Source organism: Anopheles moucheti, chromosome 2, assembly GCF_943734755.1.
Source record: "Anopheles moucheti chromosome 2, idAnoMoucSN_F20_07, whole genome shotgun sequence".
Taxonomy (NCBI): Eukaryota; Metazoa; Arthropoda; class Insecta; order Diptera; family Culicidae; genus Anopheles; species Anopheles moucheti.
In genome coordinates this window covers 58,685,487-58,707,920 of record NC_069140.1, presented here as the reverse complement: position 1 = coordinate 58,707,920, position 22,434 = coordinate 58,685,487, and the positions used below count along the sequence as shown (strand labels likewise).

The following is a 22,434-nucleotide window of genomic DNA, read 5'->3' as shown; positions in this document are numbered from 1 at the left end:
GATGGTGGCAAACAAAAAGGCCTTTTGATTCGAATTCATCGAATGGAAACAGTTTAATACACAATTATAGAAGCACTTTACGTAACTTATTATATTATTATTATTATATCATTTGCATTCTTGTATGCTTAAATGGTATGTATTGTTAGAAATTGGTTTTGATATTTGTTGTGTTTCAATTTACCTTTCTTTTGAGATGACCAGCATGCTCGACTACTGTGCGGTCGCATACCCTTGTCAAGTGAGAAAAAGAAGAAGAAATGTGCTGTCGGTAGAGCGGATTCTTCGCAGCAAGTTGCAGTTGTGCGTGTGACTGTGAAAAAAGTGTGGAATTGTGAACCGGAAAGCAATTCGATTGGTAAAACCACGTTTAGCTTCGGTTGATAGCGTATCTGCCACTATTTGATATAGTCTCCAACCAGGTGCGTATCGTAAAATCTGATGGATTTAGAAATAGCAATAGCAGTAGCATTTAGCAATATTCTTTACCCGGCATGAAATGCCGTCGTGTGCAATGCGGAAAAGAGGGTGTAAAGCCGCCATTTTTGAAGTCGCGTGATGAAAATGATTTAGCCCACGAGTCGAAATATATTTCACTAAATGTATGAAAAAAGTGCTTAACATCTTTCTTCTTTATTTATTTACATACAATGTGCGAAATAAAGGACCAGTAACGAGTAATGGTCGGTTCACGCGTGTATGTTGGCGGTTTGCCATATGGCGTCAGAGAACGCGACCTGGAGCGTTTCTTCAAGGGTTATGGCAGAACTAGAGATATTCTGATTAAGAATGGCTACGGCTTCGTTGTAAGTACTGTTTGCTCGTGGAAATGTAAAGACATGGCGATGACAATTGAAATAAATTATTTGCTGTTATCTTTTATTCTTAGGAATTTGAGGATTATCGTGATGCGGATGACGCCGTGTATGAGTTGAACGGGAAGGAGCTGCTGGGAGAAAGGTGTGTAATGTTGAATTTTCACGAATACCGCTCACAGTCTTTTAAGAATAGAAAGGACAGAGCCTACTTACTATCCCAATTGTCAAACGGGCAATTATGGTCGGAAAGCGCTTTTGCCGTTTAACGAATAACCTATTTTTTCTTTCTCTTTGTTAATTCATTTCGTAGAGTTGTAGTGGAACCTGCAAGAGGAACTGCGCGTGGCCCGAGCGGCTACCGTGAAAGAGATCGATATGATAGGGACCGTCGTGGTGGACGGTATGACAAGTAAGTATGATCAACGCGATGGGTGTCAAATAAGGAACCCTCCGATTAGCATTAATAACACACAATCCCTTGAACTGTTGGTTTAGATATAAAAGCAATTCCAGGAACAGTTCCCGCTATGGACCGCCACTTCGCACCGAATATCGTCTGGTTGTGGAGAACTTGTCAACCCGTGTCAGCTGGCAGGTACGTACTTTTTCATTTACATACACGGGGAGGGGTACAATTATTTATGTTGTGTACATTATGGAAAGGATGAATAAGTCAGATGATCAAATTATATTAGCGATATGCTTTAAACTTATAATTGATCAAATAAAAATAAGGAAATTGCTAAAGCGCTTCCTGTATTATTAATTGACCATTCGCTACTTGCCGTAATAGAAACAGGGAGATAGCATAATCAGTAACAGATTCGATGAATTAATCTAATGTTTAGTTTCGTTGATCCACGTATAACGAAGTATCTCGCGTCTGTTATATCCTTTGTGATTCTTTATAAATAAAAAGCTACTGCCACTCGATGACGATTGTATAATTTAACGTTTATAGTCACACTAATAGCACAGAAATAACATACAGACTTAAGAATTTTGGATTATAAGTTGTTCCTTGTGACTGACAAATTAATGTTTTTTGCTGCTATTTGTCGAAATAGCTGATTATTTCAATAGTTTTGCTTTGCCGATATGATGAAATGTTTTTGTAGATAGTTGTTTATGCATAAACTTTCACTGTACTAATCACACTTGTTGCAATTGATTATTCACATTCTAGATAACAATATGTAAGCGTAATTTTAGAAATCATTCAATGCAGCACGATTTTTAAAATCTTTTCTCTTGTAAACTTTTGTTCGGATCCTAACTGAGGAGTATTTGGCATAATGAACAATTTGGATAAATTGGCATACAAAATGAACGCCTTATCCTAAATGTAGAGAAAAACTATTTTACTGGTTCGATGATTTCGTATTTCTGTTGATAACTTCTCATTAAAAAAATCATGTAGATTAATATCTTGCAAAAATAAGTTGGGAGAAGAGTGAAATTGTAAATTTGTGAAAAGTAAATGTTTTCAAAAAAATTTATTACAACAGAATAAACCCATTACAACAATTTTCCCTTTTCATGTATTCTAACTGGTTTTATTAAATCGTGCTGTGCATTTCTGTATAACTTTGGAAGACTCCTGACATGGATTGCAAAAAAAAAATGTTGCATGAATGTATTTTTCCTCAACATATATTGTGCATTGGTGAATGTTTCCATTTGTTTTAAAACGATTAAATTGCTATCTATAGTTGCAAAAATTTATATCAGTTAGTCAGTTACGATGATAATCGTAATAATCTTGGATTATCTGGAATATGTTTAATGAGAGCATAATATTGATCTATATCTGAATAAGGTGTTCGGCAAGAGAGTTCGTTTTAAGAAGGAAAGGTGCATTGAAATACGATCTATTCAGAACATTTTCTACCATACAAGACGGCATTACCAGTTGAAGTAAATGTAGTAAAATTGTATATGTATTATATTCTCTTTCTGTTAAGGCGGCTGCCCTTATTTCATGATGAGAGAGGTCATAGAACTAGGGTTTACACATTGTACAGTGTGGTAGCGCCTGTTGAATGCAACACTTCCAAAGACTAGGGAGCAAACGATGGGAAGAGAACGTGCACCTTCAATGGGATGAGGTATCGTTACAGTGGATCAACATAGTCAACTCGGTGAAGGACGATAAGCCCTTATGGAAGATGTCTTATGATTGGTCAAGAATAGGAATCGGCACGACACTTGCACAAGCAGCTTGTGCTAAATGCGACAAACGTCATTACCTGAGTACATATACTCTGGAGCTTGGTTCCGTGATGGATGATGGATGTTAAAACCTATCCTCTAAACCACCTGATTGAGATCGGCTGAAGATGATGCGAAGCTCACCATTTCAAGGCGTACAATATTCAACCACCTAACTTCGACATGGGGTACCGGAATTGAAACAAACTTTAAAGGAGTTTATGCCAAAGAACAGATAATCGTTGATACGAAGACGAAATAGATGCAATACGGGCAAATCATCTGATTGAATGCCCCCTCTACAACACACATCTGTCACATTCTTTGGATACGGAATCGATGATATTGGAGCGCTCCCTCAGTTCTGTGATCCAGCGAAGCCAACAAATCAGAAAAGTACCGTTAAAGTTCCATTGGTTTTTCATTTCCTTTTTTTTCTTTCTTACACAATCTCTTCCTACCTTTATCAATGGTACACTAATTCTTGAAAATTTTTCACATTGATTAATTTTGAAGATTTGTGCGAGCCCAGGGATCGATCGCTGCCCCTTGGTCTGGTCATCAGATGAGCGTAGGAAGGGATGACGTTATGAAATGGCTCAGACCGTGACCGATGAACACTCAAACGAACGATGTTCGCCTTCGATCGCAATAAGACAGCGCAGTCAGAATTTGGTTAAGGGCATCCTTGTTTTGGCGTCATATCAAACTCTACTTTCTTCAATCTCCAACGGAACGGGGTCTAGACGAATGGGAGAGACCAGACTCGGACCACTCAGCTTGCTTGATGATTTTTGTTCCAACCGATTACCTCTTTGGGCGCATAAACGCAGTTCTACGACAACTATAGATCATATGCACCAATCAGGAATCAGATAATCATGCTCTCCATATTCGCCCTTTGGGACGAAAGCTTCGAGTCAATTGCAACGCCGCGGATGACGATGATGAAAAGGATGTCTATCTTACGCGTTCTAATGATGGCAAAGAATGTATTCGTCTGTGGTTTCGCCCGAAATGATCCGATGCGGCATGGTGCACCTGCTGTCTGTTGAACTAATGTTGGAGCTTGGTGTAACATGGCCTAAGGAAAAGCAGAGACCTTACTCCGCGCGAGTGAAGATGCGACTCGGCCCCACTTGGATGTGTAACGAGCGCGAACCGGCGATGCCATCGGGACCTGTCCATCCACACGTCGTTAGGCGTATGCTCTATTCCTTTTTTCTTTTCTATTTTCAAGCTTTGACTGCTTTCTTCCCTGCCAAATGCGTATTTCAATCCATTTCACCCACTCGAGAACATGGACACTCATCGATTGTGGCTGGAGAGAAGATGACACTAGCATGATGAGGTTTAGTCAACTAGGGTGATAGATGTTTATCAAACTTCGTATCATCGTCTATAACTTTGGCCAATAGCAATGGTGCAGTCCTTACACATTCTTCCTCCGCGATGTTTTGGAAGATGATCGTTTCTTGATGGTTCAGAGGTGGTGAGCTGCAAGCAGAGGAAACAGCCGATCGCGTACTAACGTCAAAATTCTCAGGCTGTTGCTCTGATGACCCTTTCGTTCATCGGAAGCCTTAACTCGCTGTTGGGTCTCGTCGATCGCGTTCCCTCCGAAGACGGCATATTCCACACCAGAGGTCTGACATTATGTGAAGGATTGAATCTCCACCCCCCTTTGGCATTTAGCGATGGTTGCAGCACAGTGACGGCCATGCCCGCTCCATAACCACACTAAACACACACACGCATGATGAGGAGAGGTCAAATCTGTGGTTCTGTGAACATGATAAAGGAAAGACGATTCGTTGACTGTCCCAAATACCAAAACTGTGCCCGGCCGCCAAGGTAATGGTCGATTTTTTTAGATTTTGTTTTCCTTATTTAATTTAAACGTTTCTTAAAAATTTCCGCCATTTTTCTCTGTGCGTGTGTTGTATGAAGGGTACTACTAACGATGGTTATCAGCACGTGAGCCTATCGGACGTCATAATGTTTATTTCAATTAATGTTCGAATTAGCTTTCTTATTTATCAGTAGCTTTATCCATATCGTTACCTAGCATAACAGAGAAGAAATATCGTACTAAATTGTACTATTCTGTAGAGATTAGGAGCGCAAGACACGAGTCTCTCCTTGCTAATCTCTACTGTTTGAACATAAGCTTGAATATCATACCGTCTGAACGGGAAAGATATTATTGAAGGACATAATGAAAAGAATCATATAATACATCCTAGAGCAGCAACATAGGCCAACCTGAAGTGGATGTGAGACAAAATGAAGGCGGCTGCAGCTGAGAAGAGAAGGATATTCCGGCGATATATTATTTACCCTTCGGAGATAATTATTGGGGCTAGAACATAAACAATATTTCCAACAAAAAGAATCATCATGATTGCAACGAATAGCAGCTAAACAGTATTGATACTGAATGATCGACGTTGGGATATAAAAGCAAAGTTTGGAACTGTGAAGTGAACGATATCCAACATTATGTAATAAACCTCCCCCATAAGAGTCAAGATGAAGGACGAACAAGAATCCCCACAAAAGAGGAGGAGATCAACAGACGTGACCGCAAACTGGATTATAAAAATATGAAGACAGAGAAGGCACATAAGCAAAAGGGATGTACCTTTTACCCGGAGTATTAATATCGATTTGCCGTGAGCACAATACTATCAATGTATATCCTGGCGCATCATCGAAGAGAACTGGCGCATCGTCTCGACCACTACATCAATGATTCTTTTCATTATGCCTGCACAGAGAGAAGGTCTACTTCTTGTTTTTCTTTTTGGACATTTCGGAGAAAATATTAAACTGTCTTGGTTATAGGCCCCCTCTGTAATTGCAAGCGCCATCGCGAATGAGAATCGTAAAACATTGTGATTCTGCTACCATTTCTTAAACCGTGGTCGTTCCCTCGACAAATAAGCACTTGCAGGCTAGAAAACTACCAATTTTCTGATAAAATTTATAATCATTCTGTTTTTTTCAGAGTATTTTTCTAGATTTAGCTTCCACAAAAGTGTTGCGTACTAATTTTGGTTTGTATTTTCTCTTTCACTTATTTTGGGTTCTAAAGGATTTGAAGGACTATATGCGCCAAGCCGGAGAAGTAACTTATGCCGATGCTCACAAACAACGTAAAAATGAAGGGTAAGGTTAAGCTAAGCATTCTCAGTCTAGAAGATACGATCAAGTAAAGTGGTGTTCTATTTTTGTTAATAATAAATTTCAGCGTGGTAGAATTTGCAACGTTATCGGACATGAAAACTGCAATCGAAAAACTGGACGATACAGAGTTGAATGGACGACGCATTCGTTTGGTTGAGGACCGTGGGCGTAACGGACGTAATGGACGTGGTCGTTCGAGATCTTCCAGCAGTCGCTCTAGATCACGGTCACGACGTAGATCACGTTCTCGTTCTCGTTCGCGTCGTTCGTCGCGCAGCCGATCCAAGTCTCGTAGCCGATCAAAATCGAAGAATGGATCGAAATCGCCAGAAAAATCTCGCTCACGTTCTCGCTCAAAGTAAGTATTCGTGTAGAGGTAGAGCATGAATTGATGAAACACAGTACTAATAATGTTTTCATTTTCACAGCAAATCGCGCGACAACAGTAAATCCAAATCACGTTCCCGCTCGCCGAAACGCGATCGCGATGAGTCCCGTTCCCGTTCACGTTCGCGATCGAAATCGCATTCTCGCTCGCGTTCCAAATCCAAGGATAACAAGTCGCGCTCTCGTTCCCGATCCCGCTCCCGTTCGCCACGTTCGCATTCAAGATCACGCGACCGTTCGCAATCGCAGGATAAGTCGCACGATAAGTCTCGTTCGACATCACCCAAAAATAACGATCACTCTCCGGAGCGTAATGAAAGTATGGAGGATTGAGCACATAAGTGTTCTGCTTTTAAAACACATGTATGTAACGACGAAGCACGACTACGTTGTACAAAAACATGTACCTCTACTTTATCCATTTTTAAATATTAATTATACGCATTAATCTACCATTTATGCATACCTCGACGATTTACTTCTACTTAGAGACAGACGATCGTCCTCCAAATGTTTCATTAAAAGCATACAAATGTAGAAGAAATTGTTTTTTGTTGTTTGGCCCAACAGGAAATAACAGTAGAAATATGAAATTCAATTTGAACGAGACGGCAACACCCAACAGTAATCATGATTCTAACTAACCGTATTTGTATTCTAAACTGTATAATGGTGTGGTGCCGATCAAACCACCCAACTCATTTGTCTCGTTTATGGCGGGATTGTTGCGGTATTTAGAATATATAATTAAATCAGTTTCCAATAATGCTGTCTAGGTGTATCAGACAACGATAAGGAGGGGTTCTATTTTTATCTGCACAGATAAAAGTAGTTGTACGCAGTGGTGAAAATGGTAGGATTAGGTTTCATCTGTGTAGTAACATCATACACGCTTAGATGCTGTATGTTTCATAAGCAATTGGAACTGGCGGAAGTTTGATTTTAAATGTCCAATTAAAAGAGTACAAGCGTACGAAAATTCGTTTTTTTTCTGAAAAGGGATAAAGTGGCATTTGGTTTGCTTAAGCACTCAAGTGAATAAAATCAGTGTTTACACGTGCACCAGCCGATCGTTCTCAAACCACATTCAATAGAGAAAATGCAGCGTCTGTTCAATCGATAACCTCTTTTAGCGATAAATGCAATGTCCTTTTTTCTCTCCGGCCGTCACCATACCAAAACTTATGCACGTATGTTCGGTTTTTCATACAGCTTGATCTATCCTTTTACAAAACTTATGTACAAAAGAAACACGAAAGAAATAAACATAATAAATATTTGAGTTGCAACACAACTTTCTCGTGGTTTTTGTCTGTTATGTAATATATCGTCTGCCTATGACGCATTCATCATGATATTTGGTCCACAATCGATTCCTTCTGGACATTTTTGGTCAGATGAAATGAAGCTTTTTCGAACCGTTGCTTTTTTCTGTAAGTAACTATAGATGAAACGATTGTCCCTTTTGATTCGGAGCATTTATCGTTCTCGGCTAGAAACATTCTTCAGTGACATTATTTGACCAGTACCGGTAGCTAACGCAACCTGTTGAGGCCATTTGGTTTCTGAGATCGCTTTTGGTTCCTTTCGAACTGTTCCTTTTTGTCTTTGGTACTGTACTTCCATTTGTTTTCTCCAAACACTTCTTTTCTTTATTAGAAAAAGAACATAACTTAACAAAATAAATATAAACTGTATAACGACGACGGCATTTGGCATGCGATTCTAATGAGATTGTCTGTTTGGTATTGTGGTTCTAAAAGCTAGCATACATCCCATGTGGCTAGTTTAATGTAATGCAGAGTGTGAATAATAACATCAAATTGACGATTGAATTATGTGGCCACTCTCTTGCATTACCGCGTTTTCTGGAGCTTCAAACTAGCTGACACGTTTCGTCGTAGTTTCTCAAGCGCACTGTATCCATAACTTGTTCGAACTTGGTAAGCGAACAAGGACTTTCGCAATTCGGTATTTCGATCTCCTTCGGATACTTGTCCTCACTGTTGAAGTAATACACCATCTTCACCTCAAAATCGTCATCGAAGGTAATGCTGTGGTGCAACTCGAATGCAATCGTGGCCGAAAAGTCCGGTTTACCGGTCGTCTGATCGATTACATTCAGAGCGCGCATAAAGTTCACCAGTGTAACGTCGTGACCCGAATAAATGAAAATGTTTCGCTCCGGTATCAGTATGCCGGATCGTCGACGAATGGCATTATCAAGCAGCTCGGCCACGATCGCGCCACCTTTGATTTTTTTCATCAACGGTAACTCGGTTATCAGCGCCAAGCTGCGTTCGGCAATCGGAAGCATCTTCTGCGGGAAAATTCCTTCCGTCCAGTCTGGCAATTCCAGACCAGCCGATTTCTCTATCTCTAGCGTATTGTATAGCAGCTCCACGTCGAGAATGGTACTAATGTTTTGGCCAGTGCCTTGGCTTAGCGTGCGAAACAGTGGCGCATTCTTTTCGTACAATTCCCGGACATCCTTCGGAGGGTAGGCTACCAGGCGTTGTTTCGATTGGTCGTACCTCGGACAGGGTTGCTTTTGAGCTAAAATCTGTTCAGCATTCGTATAAGGAATGGGCCATTTTATATAGTTTGCTTATTTTACAGCTAGCACCGATGCTTACCGTGTCTCGATCGCGTGGTAATACATTGACGGCAGCGGGCTGCCATGGAATGGGCAAGGGATTAGTATTTTCCAGCGGAGGAAGAAATCCGGCTATAAAGCTCTGAGCGCTCATTATGCATCGCTCGGCGTAACTGCTCATTATGGACATGTGCTCCTTGGAATATAATCCGTTCGGGGGAAGCAAACGATAATATCGCGGTCGTAGCAACTTGCCAAGCTGGTACATTTGCTGAGATCCTTTCTGTGAAACCACATGACATTCAGGTAGGTCAGTATACACACACACGAATATCCATATGCCGTGTGTTTAATGCAATGGTTCACACGATCATACCCTACGCATTTACCTCAGATAGGGCACCTAAACCACCAGTCCAGTGATGATTCCGATGTGGATCGTTAGGATAGAAGTCGGTGGGTGAACGGTCCCCGTGGCGAAAAATGATGCTCACCATCCGAAGCGTTCGCAACCCGGACTCATCAGTGCTGTCTCCGAAGACCAGATAAGCCAACATTACCGTTAGACACGCTCCACCAAGCACTGCAACCGACACCGTGAGGCCACGCTTGCCGGGCTGCATACAATCCGAACCCATGCTTGACTTCGTTCCTCGGTGTCCCGGACCTAGCAAACAATGGTGGCGAACATAAGTTCTATTATTAACTCTTAATAGTGCATTAATCTTTACATAATGGGATCACGAGTTGCGTCAAGCAGTGCGTTTTAACTGTAAACTGACTGTTCCCAATCGCAATGTTTATTTAACTTTATAACTACCTGCGTTAGAAGTTTCTCTCGTGCAAGGCACTGAACATTAATAAGCTGTAAAATGCTGCTTATCACAGCAAACGACTGAATCGTCCGCACAATGACGACGAGAAGCGAAATCTGATTTGGACAATAAACAAACCAGATATCCGCGTACGGTGACAGCGTGAAGAAACACACAAACACTAACGCATCGTTGCACATCGCGCTCTATGTGTAGAAAATGATCTACAGGTGATCGGTCATTTTTGGCACGATTAAATTTTACGTTGACGCGAAATCGCGAAGACTGGTGCAAACAAAAAGGCACATCACAGACAATCAGTTGACGATTCTGTTACTTGAGCTTTATTGGCAGAGAGCAATGAGAACTGCTTTATTTTGTAAGTGAAACAAGTTCCGAATTTTTATGGGGATCTGCTGTAGCAATATAAAGGCATACAGTTCTTGTTTGTTAACGGGCAAAAACCGGCAGGCCACAAGAATATATTGAAAGGTTTTCGGAATTATTTGCTTACACATTAGCAGAAAAGGAAGGATTCGGACGGAAATGGTGTTGCCGGAATCCAAATCCATAGAGATTCCAATCAAAATTATTTCGAAGGCCACTTAAGCATACCTAAAGAGATCCAATTTATTTACAAATTCGCCTACCTTATGTACTAAAAGTGTTGAATTACCATAGCAGATACGCACCCTAGCCGTCTAGCGTATCCAGCGTACGGATGATTGGTCCGGATGGAATGTAACACCAGTCCTATCGGGTAAAGACCGGCGCCGCTATCAATACCCCACCGAGTTGTCCCTAAAATAATTCATTTACACTTACAATTTATCGTTACACTTTCAACATCTTTCAATTAGAAACTAAAAAGGAACAATAAAAGTCGCATAAATAAATAGATGCGTCCTAAGCCGATTGTTGTATCATTTGTAACTTGTAATTCTATTCCTACGATGCTCTACTTGTGCAATGTCCGTTGGTGATTGATCTTTAGAATCATATGTACAAACACGTTCGCGGAGGTAATCGCTATCGTTCCTTGCAAGAAATATTAACTCCTCGGCTGAAGCTAAGTTGTGCAGTATGCAGCACACTTTAACCAACTTCACTATCCTGGACAGATGACGTCCCTTCAGATGATACAGCTGCCGAAACCGTGTTTTCAAATGTGTGAATATATGAACGCATTTCTTAGTGACCGTTTCCAGATGTTCGTTAAACGTCCTCTGGGCTTCGGTTAGGGGCGTTCCATCGGAACGATAAGGCACCAGGAGCTGGTACAAGCAAGGATATTCAGCTGTCCCTACCAAGCAGTACTGTTTACCGCAAATATGCTTGATGGCTCGCATTAGTTTCGGTTCGTCGTGGTAGTCGACAAAAACATCCACGAAACGTTCATTTTCATCTATAATTGCCTGTAGTTGTACGGAGTGGTGTCCTTTCCAAAGCAGGTACCGTTCTGAATTTTCTACAGGCTTGTCAATTTTAATTTGTGTCGCTCCAACACATCCTACAAATAAAATACCAGTCCATTCACGATATTTATACCTCATGCTGTTTCAAAACTCTTACCAATCACGCCGGAAATGTTGCACATTGTTGCGAATACGGTGGCAGATTCGGCCTTCTTGTCCTCGTCCGGTCGTACCATCACGTCTGGTTTCATGCTAAGTATCGTATCCGCTACTCTGCAGATTACACTGTGCAAACAGCTTACGGAGAGGCTAAACTGATCTGCTACGTCTCTGTACGAAGCTTTGTCCTGTCCGAGGAACCAAAGAAACGCAAGCACATGGGCTTGTGGACTAATGGCTTCGTACCCACCGTGCCCTGACGGTTACAGTATGGAACCAGAGATAAGGTGATCTGTTTTCATCCGTCCCATTATTACCCATCAATAAACGTACGAACCTCTTAACTTTCTATAGGCTGTACTTGCCGCTAGACGAGTGTACAGTATCTCCACTGTGTTGCGTCCCATACGAAAATTCAGCAGGAATTCTTCGTCGCTGAAATGTGGCACCACGTTGTGCATGTAATGTGAGTAGTGCATCGTTAAGTGCCTGCGAGAGGCTAATTCCGGCTGTGCAGTTACCGTCCCGTGTCCATTTTCTCGATAGCGAATAAAGAATAGAACATTAGCATACAAAGCACCAAGTACATTACTCCCGGCATAGCTTACCATCAGGTACGTTCATTCGTTGTGTTATTGATTTAAACGATTGTTTAGTCACAGTTGTTTTTGCTACATCTGGCGAGTCTATAACAGAGATGTCCAGCGGTGGTATGCTGTAACGAAACATCACATTAATCGAAGGTGTGGTTTGATTGTCGTGAATTCATACCTGTTTGAAATTGTATCGATTTGATTATCTCCCACTGCTAAATCTGTGCATTCGTTCGAAGAATTACCGACTTGGTTGATTTCATCTGTTTCTAGTCTATACTCTTGTATGTATTCTTCGGCCAATTCGTCCACAGCTGCACTTCCGTCATACGATGTCTGTGGTATTTCGAATTCCTGCAACGTAACATTCGCATGGTTTACGCTCTCACAACTCCCACGGCCTGCTTTTAAACGATTAGCAGGAATAGTATTGATGGAGCAATTGGTTGATTTTTGACTCAATGACAATGATTGATTTGGTGTGTCAACGACAATGGCTGTACTGAATGCATGCTCGGATAAGTTTACATCGATTTGTGGCCAGTCGAATTTTAATATACCCATTTGGCCGCATTGCAAAATACAATCAATGTGGTACTTTGCATACACAAGCTGCTGTGGCGATAACAGTTTCAGAACCGTTGCAAGAGATTTGCAATAGTGAACAATATCCGTGCCCGACATGTTGGCATCTGTTGTGTGCGTTGCTATAGCTGGACATTCGTTGAACTTTTCTGTAATAACGCTATCAACATTATGTCGGGCGGAAAACAGCTAGCTGGCAATCGAACGATTATTATTACCTTCGGTTCGTTGGAGTTCCGCCTTCAAATGGTCTACTTCTTGCGAAACTCAACGCATCAAAATACCACAGAGAAGATTCGAAACTGGCGAGACTGCTCCCTGTTGCCTGTTGATGTGCAAGAGCCACCCGCAATTCGGCCCGATACTCCAATCGGACCGCTTGTAGAAGTTTCCTGATATCCTTGACCGTTAGGAGAGAGTCTTTATCGCGATACTTTCGAATCAATATGTACAGCGTACGGTCACGAAGATGTTTTGCACTATTTCCCTTCACGCACTCGTCGACCACAGTACGGGAAGATTACGATACAGTTCGATAAGTTCACTTTAAAACACAACATCCCTTTCTGAAACATCCACTAGTGCCATCGGTACTAGCTCAAGAAGACTGCATCACAAATAACCAACGGTAGGATAGATATTGAGCGTCCGAGGAAAACAGATCATTCTTGTCGTAGCCGCGGCAACCGCGGTTGCTTCTGTGATGTGTCAAATCGACGCAGCAAAATCGCAACAACACACTTGTCGAATTTGATGCCTGCAGGGTTCGAGTTCTATGAAATGCAAGCTAGAAAAAAGCGTAAATATGTTTTTCTTGATTAAATCGAAATGTACTTTGCGATTGTAATGATTTCTAACACACATATCTGGGATACGTTTGAAACAGTTCTATTGTTTGTCCGCTCTTTATCTATGACAAAGTAGTAGATTTTACATGCTACGTTCAACGTGCTGTTTGATAACAATACCGAAAATCGTTATAGTTTGCTTCTAAGCTCTATTGAAGCGTATGTAAAAACATGATTCGCGGTCCCTATTAACAATCACGTTTCATCCTAACTACCCTTCAGCTTTTTAGAAAAGAGAAGATTCGAGCAGCTATTTTTATCTCGCGTTTCTAAGCGCCAAAACTCGACACGCTCTATAGCGAACCACGAGTAGAGCACCTTTTATTCATCAAATCAAGTTTTATGTTAAATTGGTGTAACTACAATAAATAGCATTTCCGTTGCCTAGGATATAAATTTGTAATGATACATAACAAACCACTGGCAGGCAAGCTAACAATAATCAACCGGACAAAGATATTAAATACATGCCTCGTATACCCGTCATTCGTTTATGCGACTAACTGCCCGCACACTTGGACATCCAAATTTTCTTGGTGCTCTTGTTAAATGTGGGACGTGACCCGAAAATGTTAATAGCACTGCACAGCTTGTACCCAAGCTTCGCGTAAAATGCTTCCTGGTCGATTGTGGAAAGGTAGATCTTCTTCAGATGCAAATGCTTGAAACAATGGTTTTCTACCTCCTGCATTAGCAACCGTCCAATGCCTTGGCCACGGCGTTCGCGAGCTACAACTACGCTTTCCACAAATACGGCATCTCGATCGGCAGGGATGGGCGAAAGTTTGGCGTGAGCCAGGACGATGGTTTCATTTTTCACGCTCGTTGTCAGCACAAAGCTGGTCGGGAGCGTTTCTTTCGACGATTCCAAACTCCAGAGCCGAGCCGTGTACGACCGTGGCCATTCAGCGTTTATAAGTGCAATGCACTGATCCATTAGTTCACGATGTTTATGGATTGGAACCACTCTGTACGGTTCGCTAGGTACGGGTTGAGGTGGAAGCGTCATGCTGACTAAACCCTATCGTTCAGCGGCAGGAGAAATACTGAAATGGTTCGAAGGTCAGCTTAATGTTTGGAGGGAGTTCTCTTAGGCACCTTACTTACACGATTTTCAGGGGAAGGAAGAGGATTGCAGGATATCCGAACGATGCTACATCACCGATTCATATGGTTCTAAAAATAATTGTACGCTTCGCGTGTACCCCGGGCTTGCGTTAGTTCTGTGGAGTAGAATCGATGAAATCGTCTAAAATTATTAACAAATATTTTCCCGATTGTGTTATACCTAGGTAGCCCTGGCTCTCAGCTATCAGCAGCGGGGACAGCGGTTGGTTACGCTTTGCAATGCACTTACTTCGCTCTTGAATTCGACATCGATTTCTATCGATGCGGTGCAGGTCAAAACGGTGATTAAAAAAGTCAAAATATTCATAACAAAACAAATGCAGCCCGTCTAGTTATGAAATGTCATATTGCGTGTACGGCAGATAATACGGCACATTTCTACGCAAGATATATATTGCATGATTTGGAACACTGAAAAACTGTTTGTTTGGAGCTTGGACTGAAAACAATTAAGTATTTATTTAAATTCATGCTTTTTTGAATAATAGTATAAATCCAAAACAAAAAAAAACAACTCATATGGGAATGTTCAATACTTGAACCGGATACGTGATGCGTGTAAGCATTGTAAACGTTAATTTCGGTCTCTAATGATGTGATAAGATAATAAGCAAACGACAAAAAAGAACAAATGTCCACAATTCCTTATTAAGCGAATCGCAGACAATCCCCGAATGCAGATGCTAGTGCAGTATATTCAGTATTACTAATAAGCGAATAGCAACAAGACAATAATGAAATGATGACCGTTCAACAAATGCTGTAAATTCGCACATGGCTTTTTATTACACGCTGTGAAGTTTTTGCATTGAATATACACACACAAGCATTACTTCCAACTCCTCAGTATCCGTATTTTTCATTTAAAGAAGTTCTACCATCACCAGTCTGACCGGATGGTGGCACCCACTCGACGTTTTTATCCTCGCTCACCATCTCAACCGCATCGTCAAAATCCACATTTTCGCGAACTTTGGGGATATTCCGAGTTCTCGGTCGACCCCGCTTTTTCTTGCCACTACTCTCACCTATGGTTGTGGCATCTGTTCGGGATGCAACATTGGGCTTTGCTCCGACCGATGATCGTTTCCGCTCATTGTTGTAACGGGTACTCGGTTCCCCTAACTCTTCCTGTTTGGGCGATGTTTTTCCCAGTGGAACGTTGGAAGTTAGCTTTTCTTTAGCAGAACCAGAAGCATCATCGGCTGTATCGAGATCGGCATCCTTTTCTGCTTTTATGCTCGATTCACGGATCCCAAACGTGTTACTAAGCTTGGTTCGTTTGCCGTACAGTGGCAATATCGGACGCTTGGAAACCGCGGAACATTCCTTCTGCTTTCCAATATTGTCTAGATCGACCGGTTTCGTTATTTCGATGAGTTTCTTTATCTTTTTTAGTTCTTCATTCAGTTTCACCTGCTCCAACCGTAAGCGTCGAATCTCAAACTTGTCCACCTTTGTATCTTTAGTCAGATTGTTTAAAAAACTGTCCACGTCTTCATCATTCTCAGGCAGATGCGTTTCCTGCTTAATCAAACGAGCATTTTGTATTTTCGATTCATTGGACTCCAGGCGATCTAGCAGCAGTGCTTCCTTATGTATCTGGAAAGGACAGCAATTAGAAATGTTTGTTAATAATTCAATTACCTTTTTTTTTCTTGTGATCTTGTCCACATGTACATACCAAATTTGCATATGTATGCGTTTCCGGATTCATTGCTGCCTGTTTTCGCTGCCGGCGTTCTTCAACTGCACCAGTTCGGTCCAGAAAATCATCATCGTCATCCGAATCCGATTGTTTTTGAAAGCGTCGCCGTGGTTCTGAAACAGCAATTACAATTATTTTTTATCCAAATGGTGCAATGTGTGCCACAGCGTCAGTCAATTTCACATTAAAATACTTACCATGATTGGCTTGCCGTAGTTTACCAAGACGGTCCAGTATGCGACACGCTTCCAAAGCGCACTGTACTACTACTTCTTTCTTCTTTCCTTTATGCGTTGCTTCCGCAACAATTGGCTGCTCGTTTGCGCCATCAATCGGTAGCTCTATCTTGCAGCAGTACGTACCCGACGATAACTCTTCCACTTTGTACTCCAGATCGTAACCTTCCCGTTCAAAGAAGCCGCGCAGCGTTTTCTTTGGATCGTTTAGAAAAAGTTCCTCATTGTTTGATGATGCGTAAGGATTTTCGGTAAGATCCGACTCCTCGTCGGCGTCTTCCGTCATACCCCAGGTAATACCTTCCTCTTCTTTCAGCTTTTCAACGCGCTCCTTTTCTTTGCGCGCAATTTCTTCGAATTCTTCCCGTAGCTCTATCTGCTTCTGCTTGCGCACTCTCATTTCTGTGATTGTTACTTCGCGTGTACTCTCTTCGTCGTCGTCTACTGGTCCTTGGAAGATGTAGGTTCGCGAACTCGATCCTAGCTTAATCATGTATCCTACGCGAACACGTACGTATGTGCGAGCAGGAATCTGTTGTTTGTTCAAAAATGTACCATGCGTACTGTTCAGATCGTACAGATACCATCCCGGCTCGATTGTAGCATGTACCGGGCGTGTGGCATCTTCAACCTTCTGCTTACCTTCTGAACCTTCTGATGCACGGTACTGAAGTATAGCATGATACCGGGAGATGGTCGGATGTGCCATATTAACATCACAGTTCGGTAAACGGCCAAACAACCAGAATGGTTTGCCCTGCAGCTGTTTAATCTCCTCAATGATGACTCCGTTTTTCTCCACCTCGAAGCTGTATTCCTGCGATTGGTCACATTTCTGCGACCAGGCGGGTTCCTTGTAAGGTATTGGAGGAATTTCCACGGTGTTCTGTTCAAACTGTTCCGCACTCTCCGGTTCTACCTTTATCGGTACAGTGATGTTTACTTTCGAAACAGACGCTGGGAGACCAGATTTCCTGAGCTTTGTTAACAGTTTTTGATCGACACTGGGAACCTTGAAATCTGCACTTTCCGCCATTGTATACCTTTTTTGTGCCTCGAAATGTAACTACGAAAGGGATTTAAGGATTTATTTCCCGGTTTCCCGGCGATAGTACGAATGCAACAATTTTTTCCCGGTAAGCTTCGCCAGGAAACAATACACAGTGGTAAGAAAACAACAAGTCGTCCGTTTGTTGCCAGTTGAACATTCAATAATGACATTTCAAATCGTTGACAGCACGATGACGTTCGAAGAAAGAGAAAGAACGATTTTCTTTTTTAGCCCAAGAAAAAAAAACTCCTTTTTTAAATAAAACGCAGCGAATGTCTAATTACAATGATTCAGTAGGGCGCGCTTGTAAGTTTAATTGTAGCAAAAAATGCTAATCACACACATTTAGTAATTGTGTTGATATGAATTGTAATTTTGTCCGCGTATACGGTGGTTCCTCGTACACTGTGCGCACAACGATCGTGCAAGCGTACTTCTTGAGCAGAAAAGCGTGTCATCAAGTGGGAAAAAAGTGAAACTATCGATCAAGCGATTAGCCATTCGAGCGATTTGTAGGAAAATAATCTTTTCGGAAAAAATAGTCTTGTGAAAATTATAGCTGATGGTGTAAACGCACTCATCCCGATAATTTTGTTGCTGCGATAATGCACAGGATGATGTTGCTCTGTTTTCAGCTGTTTACTGCACGTCGGGAAAGTTTCTAGTAAGAGGATTACGAGAATTCGCAAAGAAAGCTGTGAAAGGTGAGCTGAACATTTAGCTGTCTGTGACTAAAGCAAAGCAAAAACAAACACCTTGTGTTCTTTAGTGTTGAACAGTGTGTAGTCTTACTTGTAATATACGCTGGATCGCTGCCCCACCAGAGTTATGCACCACCGATCATTTTACAAGGAGCGTCATCGATGGTCTCTCTCGTCGTGCAATGGAATTGGCCCTGATAGATGTCAATACACGAGAAAGAAACGATGGAGTGGCGCATAAAGCGGTCGTGTGAAAATCTGTTCAATTTTCTCATGCTTTCTGTGCAGCGGATCGGTCGCTACTTTTTTGTAGTGTTTTCTCTTCCTTTGATTGCGTTCAATCTGTTATCAATGCGCTTTTGCTCATCGTAAGATAATACGCTCATGGAAAAAGCTACGCAAGCACAATTATGAAAATATCTCAATTCCTTTGTGATATTATGAAAACTACTTCGTCTGTTTCCGCGACACAAGGTTACATGCTATTAAGGGCCAGTGTTTGGATGTGTTTCTACTCGTATAAAGGGGTCTGCCCCAGGTCTTTATTTTGAAATGCGTGTAGGATCAACTACTTCCGTTCTATACATGTAACATGAATTTTTTATTTCAATTTTCAATTCTAGCTAAAGAGAGTAAAACTATAAAACATACCACTGCTAAGTGCTATACCACATCAAACTGGAACAATGAGTCTGAAAACACGTAGTATCGTATTCGTCACGTTCTTCACCAGTTGCTTGATCGTTGGATTGCTTGTGGCCAGCCTTACGACCAACAATTGGATACAAGGGAACGCCAAACGGCGAAATTTCACGGAATCAAGCGGTCAAATAAATTTCGGATTATTCACCGGGCATCGGCGTTTGAATGTTGGATTCGGTTTGCGAGACTACAAAATCGATGGTAAGGATACTGATGAAAACTGCTGTAACACTGATGCAATTTAAACTCGACATCTGTTTTTTTTCCAGTGCCGGCAATGATACGTAATGAACCGGACGTGATGAGCTATTGGCTGTGGCTAGGCGCTGCACTTGGCACTGGATTTGGTATTCTTGGCGGTGTGATTACTGCCATTGCCTCCGTTCTAAAGTCGGCATCGGCTTCTAAGAAAACCGGTACCATGTTAGTGTTATTAGTTAGCAACCTGTTCACCGGATTTTCCCAGACCATAGCATTCGTATGCTGGCTGTTACAATTTTACAATTATCTGACGCACAACGTGCTGCTTGCCGAGGATCGTAACAATAACTGGTACAGCACGGGGCTGACCATGCTGGGATCAAGCTTCTTCTTCATTCCTGCTGGCATTGCGCTGGTTATACTGAATTTGGTATTGCTTATTGCCGCAACACGACTCGAACATCGCGAGAGGAAAAAGTTTTTGAATCCTCCTACCGATGACAAAACACAAGGTGCGATTATGCTGTACTGAAAGCGTCCGTTTACGTGCGCATCATCTTTTATTCTCCTTTTCCTAATACTCAAACTAGCTCTAGTTCGCCCGCAGCGAAATTTACAAAGTTTTATGAATTTAAACACGCATTGTCAACAAGTATGTAATAACGGTATTTACATCATGCCATAAGCTGAACTAAAGACATTATGAATTCATTCCACTTGAAATTGTGCTAGGTTTAGCTGTCGCGGACGGGTAGAGATACCGATTAGTACCGTTTTTAATTTACCACAACGGGCATAACCTGATTTTAATCTAGCTTAAATGTAGCATAGAATTAATATTTTACCATACTAGCTAGAGCATATTTGTATGAAGAAGAATTGCAACTTATAAATAATGAAATAAATATGAATATTTTTTTTAAATATTTGCAGAACATATAATTATTGTTAGGCCTAATTAAAGCCTGGCCTGTTATTAAAGAGTTCCAATTAAATTAAGAATACATACGATACAAGAATACGTTTTCCATTTGACATAATCGAAGGATTTCAACGATACAGAAGCGAGGAATTTTCAAACTGATAACGTTTTCATTTAACTGATTCTCCAATCGTTTATAATGAACGACTTGCCTTGACTTTAGTCTATTATAATACATATTAGCACACTTTGCTAATCGGCTAATCGAAAAAATTAGATTACGGCTGATTTCAATGCAATATTATAATTGTGAAATGCCTTTCAGATGGTTGTTAGTATCAAGGAAACTGTTTTAAAATATCATGAAACCAAATAGTTCATTCAGTTCGTTACTAAAAAGAAACAAAATTTACTGCAATAGTAAATAAATTGGAGTATAACGAAAACTCTGCAGATTTGCATTTGCCGGTTTTATGAAATTTAACTGTCAACGTTTTTAACCCCGAATGATCCCAACGTGCCATTTGGCAGAATGGCAATTGTCGCCGTCAATCATATAAAAACAACAACACGACGTCAAATCTACACAGCGCAAGAATAGGCATTTTGGACTTGGAATTATACTCTTGTAGCTTGGTTCTGTTTTTATTCTGCATTTGCAACCATGTATACATTGTTAAGTGGATTTTACAAGTACCTTACACAGAAAGATGAATACTGCATATTGATTCTCGGGCTGGACAACGCTGGAAAGACGGTAAGCTATATAGTATTGCCCGGGTGAAAGAGCATTAGCATATTCGAACATTGCAATTGAATCGTTGGTACAGACCTACTTGGAAGCGGCAAAGACGAAGTTTAGTAAAAACTACAGGGGAATGAACCCGAGTAAAATTACAACCACAGTCGGATTAAACATTGGCCAGATCGATATCGCTGGTATACGGATGAGCTTCTGGGATCTGGGTGGGCAACAAGAGCTGCAATCACTGTGGGACAAATACTACTCGGAATCACACGCTGTCATCTACGTCGTCGATTCAAACGATCGCGTTCGTATGAATGAATCGAAGGAAGTGTTCGATCGGATGATAAGCAATGAGTATCTATCCGGAATTCCTTTGCTAGTGCTGGCCAACAAACAAGATCTACCCGAATGTATGGGTGTGCGGGAAATAAAACCTGTCTTCCAGGAGGCTGGTCATCTCATTGGACGCCGAGATTGTTTGGTGATGCCCGTATCGGCGCTAACGGGGTAAATGGTCGAATAGGATGGTGCTAGAAATACATTCTAATTACATAGTGTTTGCTTTCTCCTTTACTGTCGATTTCTAGGGAAGGTGTCGATGAAGGCATCAAATGGTTGGTGGAATCCATCAAGCGAAACTCAATCGTTCGCCCTCCGAAGACAGAAGACACCTGATCATAATTGCATTTGCCTATGCGCTTTGATTTCTCTTGCGTTATTATATTTGTGATATATGTGCTTGATGATTAATGGATGGTTCGTATACATCGAACAAACATTATTGGTAATCCTTATTCGTTAGTACGAACATTATGTAATATAAAAACCAAACTTTATTTCGTTTACTACAATATTACTGTTTTTCCTTCAATTGTATAAAGTTGACATGCAGAATAATTCTTAAAACAGCAAATGTCGCTAGAGTATTGTTACTAACTTTGATTCATCCGAACACTGCAACAGATTTTTTTAAACGTGTTAAAGAAATTAACGTAACACTAATTTTCACGCCAGCCGAATGCTCTTTATAATATTGTTCATAGTAGGTATCCAGGAAAGTATTCAGGGATCGAATGTTTCTCTGCACGTTAGAAAGTATATTCATAATTGATATTTACTCGTCTATTTCGACAATTGTGTAAAATTTGACCAGAATTAAAATTTGTAATAGTACAATGTAGCGAGTAGTTGGGAAAACTTGAAATTTGCCAAAAATAATTGTACAGGTAGTACCCGGGATACGCTATTATAGCGGATCGCAATAACCCTGGAAAAATCCGCGTAACTCGAATTTCCGCGTAACTCGAATCCTGGTGCAATTTCGTTTATACATCAAAGTCACAGAGTCGATTTCCTTCTCTGCATTTAATTTATGCAGCGAATAAGGCGATTTTTAGAAAGATTGCATGCGTATTGCACCG

General features: G+C 41.2%; 6 protein-coding genes and 1 pseudogene across 8 annotated transcripts; 3 read left to right on the top strand and 4 right to left on the bottom strand.

Annotated features, from left to right (window-relative positions):
• The first annotated feature begins 276 nt into the window (after nt 1–276).
• LOC128299333 (serine-arginine protein 55) lies at nt 277–7,668 on the top strand. The gene is made up of 8 exons (XM_053035259.1): nt 277–422; nt 666–806; nt 890–960; nt 1,129–1,227; nt 1,314–1,413; nt 6,127–6,200; nt 6,283–6,576; nt 6,647–7,668. The coding sequence occupies exons 2-8, from the start codon at nt 681–683 to the stop codon at nt 6,936–6,938; spliced, it is 1,056 nt and encodes a 351-aa protein (XP_052891219.1). The 5' UTR covers nt 277–422; nt 666–680; the 3' UTR covers nt 6,939–7,668.
• A 431-nt stretch (nt 7,669–8,099) lies between these two features.
• Nucleotides 8,100–10,138, bottom strand: LOC128296857 (lysosomal acid phosphatase). 2 transcript variants are annotated; one of them, XM_053032364.1, is made up of 4 exons: nt 10,022–10,138; nt 9,591–9,868; nt 9,242–9,484; nt 8,100–9,168 (listed from the first exon to the last, which is right to left on the bottom strand). In XM_053032364.1, the coding sequence occupies exons 2-4, from the start codon at nt 9,837–9,839 to the stop codon at nt 8,482–8,484; spliced, it is 1,179 nt and encodes a 392-aa protein (XP_052888324.1). In that variant the 5' UTR covers nt 9,840–9,868; nt 10,022–10,138; the 3' UTR covers nt 8,100–8,481. The 2 variants fall into 2 exon arrangements, with proteins under 2 accessions (XP_052888324.1, XP_052888325.1); XM_053032365.1 differs by lacking the exon at nt 10,022–10,138 and having other exon boundaries at nt 9,591–9,904.
• A 522-nt stretch (nt 10,139–10,660) lies between these two features.
• On the bottom strand, nt 10,661–13,356 carry LOC128297732 (uncharacterized; annotated as a pseudogene).
• A 313-nt stretch (nt 13,357–13,669) lies between these two features.
• On the bottom strand, nt 13,670–15,079 carry LOC128297540 (N-alpha-acetyltransferase 80). 2 transcript variants are annotated; one of them, XM_053033208.1, is made up of 3 exons: nt 14,974–15,079; nt 14,724–14,839; nt 13,670–14,662 (listed from the first exon to the last, which is right to left on the bottom strand). In XM_053033208.1, exon 3 carries the CDS (start codon nt 14,623–14,625, stop codon nt 14,116–14,118), a length of 510 nt encoding a protein of 169 aa, XP_052889168.1. In that variant the 5' UTR covers nt 14,626–14,662; nt 14,724–14,839; nt 14,974–15,079; the 3' UTR covers nt 13,670–14,115. The 2 variants fall into 2 exon arrangements, with proteins under 2 accessions (XP_052889168.1, XP_052889169.1); XM_053033209.1 differs by having other exon boundaries at nt 14,905–15,026.
• A 432-nt stretch (nt 15,080–15,511) lies between these two features.
• On the bottom strand, nt 15,512–17,827 carry LOC128296906 (kanadaptin). Its single transcript, XM_053032431.1, has 3 exons — nt 16,650–17,827; nt 16,429–16,565; nt 15,512–16,346 (listed from the first exon to the last, which is right to left on the bottom strand). The coding sequence occupies exons 1-3, from the start codon at nt 17,722–17,724 to the stop codon at nt 15,588–15,590; spliced, it is 1,971 nt and encodes a 656-aa protein (XP_052888391.1). The 5' UTR covers nt 17,725–17,827; the 3' UTR covers nt 15,512–15,587.
• Nucleotides 17,828–18,216: 389 nt separating this feature from the next.
• Nucleotides 18,217–20,187, top strand: LOC128298119 (uncharacterized). The gene is made up of 3 exons (XM_053033856.1): nt 18,217–18,443; nt 19,064–19,343; nt 19,412–20,187. Exons 2-3 carry the CDS (start codon nt 19,127–19,129, stop codon nt 19,873–19,875), a joined length of 681 nt encoding a protein of 226 aa, XP_052889816.1. The 5' UTR covers nt 18,217–18,443; nt 19,064–19,126; the 3' UTR covers nt 19,876–20,187.
• Nucleotides 20,188–20,848: 661 nt separating this feature from the next.
• Nucleotides 20,849–21,899, top strand: LOC128297974 (ADP-ribosylation factor-related protein 1). The gene is made up of 3 exons (XM_053033695.1): nt 20,849–21,022; nt 21,096–21,520; nt 21,601–21,899. Exons 1-3 carry the CDS (start codon nt 20,930–20,932, stop codon nt 21,686–21,688), a joined length of 606 nt encoding a protein of 201 aa, XP_052889655.1. The 5' UTR covers nt 20,849–20,929; the 3' UTR covers nt 21,689–21,899.
• The last annotated feature ends 535 nt before the right edge of the window (nt 21,900–22,434 follow it).

Coding starts and splice junctions, on each gene's coding strand:
- LOC128299333 (XM_053035259.1), top strand. CDS start 681: ATGGTCGGTTCACGCGTGTATGTTGGCGGTTTGCCATATGGCGTCAGA. Junction 1,228..1,313: donor CGTGGTGGACGGTATGACAA/GTAAGTATGATC, acceptor CTGTTGGTTTAG/ATATAAAAGCAATTCCAGGA. Junction 6,201..6,282: donor AAACAACGTAAAAATGAAGG/GTAAGGTTAAGC, acceptor AATAAATTTCAG/CGTGGTAGAATTTGCAACGT.
- LOC128296857 (XM_053032364.1), bottom strand. CDS start 9,839: ATGGGTTCGGATTGTATGCAGCCCGGCAAGCGTGGCCTCACGGTGTCG. Junction 9,485..9,590: donor GTTTAGGTGCCCTATCTGAG/GTAAATGCGTAG, acceptor GTGGTTTCACAG/AAAGGATCTCAGCAAATGTA. Junction 9,169..9,241: donor TACCACGCGATCGAGACACG/GTAAGCATCGGT, acceptor AATGCTGAACAG/ATTTTAGCTCAAAAGCAACC.
- LOC128297540 (XM_053033208.1), bottom strand. CDS start 14,625: ATGACGCTTCCACCTCAACCCGTACCTAGCGAACCGTACAGAGTGGTT.
- LOC128296906 (XM_053032431.1), bottom strand. CDS start 17,724: ATGGCGGAAAGTGCAGATTTCAAGGTTCCCAGTGTCGATCAAAAACTG. Junction 16,566..16,649: donor ACTACGGCAAGCCAATCATG/GTAAGTATTTTA, acceptor TTGCTGTTTCAG/AACCACGGCGACGCTTTCAA. Junction 16,347..16,428: donor CGCATACATATGCAAATTTG/GTATGTACATGT, acceptor TGTCCTTTCCAG/ATACATAAGGAAGCACTGCT.
- LOC128298119 (XM_053033856.1), top strand. CDS start 19,127: ATGAGTCTGAAAACACGTAGTATCGTATTCGTCACGTTCTTCACCAGT. Junction 19,344..19,411: donor GCGAGACTACAAAATCGATG/GTAAGGATACTG, acceptor TTTTTTTTCCAG/TGCCGGCAATGATACGTAAT.
- LOC128297974 (XM_053033695.1), top strand. CDS start 20,930: ATGTATACATTGTTAAGTGGATTTTACAAGTACCTTACACAGAAAGAT. Junction 21,023..21,095: donor TGGACAACGCTGGAAAGACG/GTAAGCTATATA, acceptor TCGTTGGTACAG/ACCTACTTGGAAGCGGCAAA. Junction 21,521..21,600: donor CCCGTATCGGCGCTAACGGG/GTAAATGGTCGA, acceptor GTCGATTTCTAG/GGAAGGTGTCGATGAAGGCA.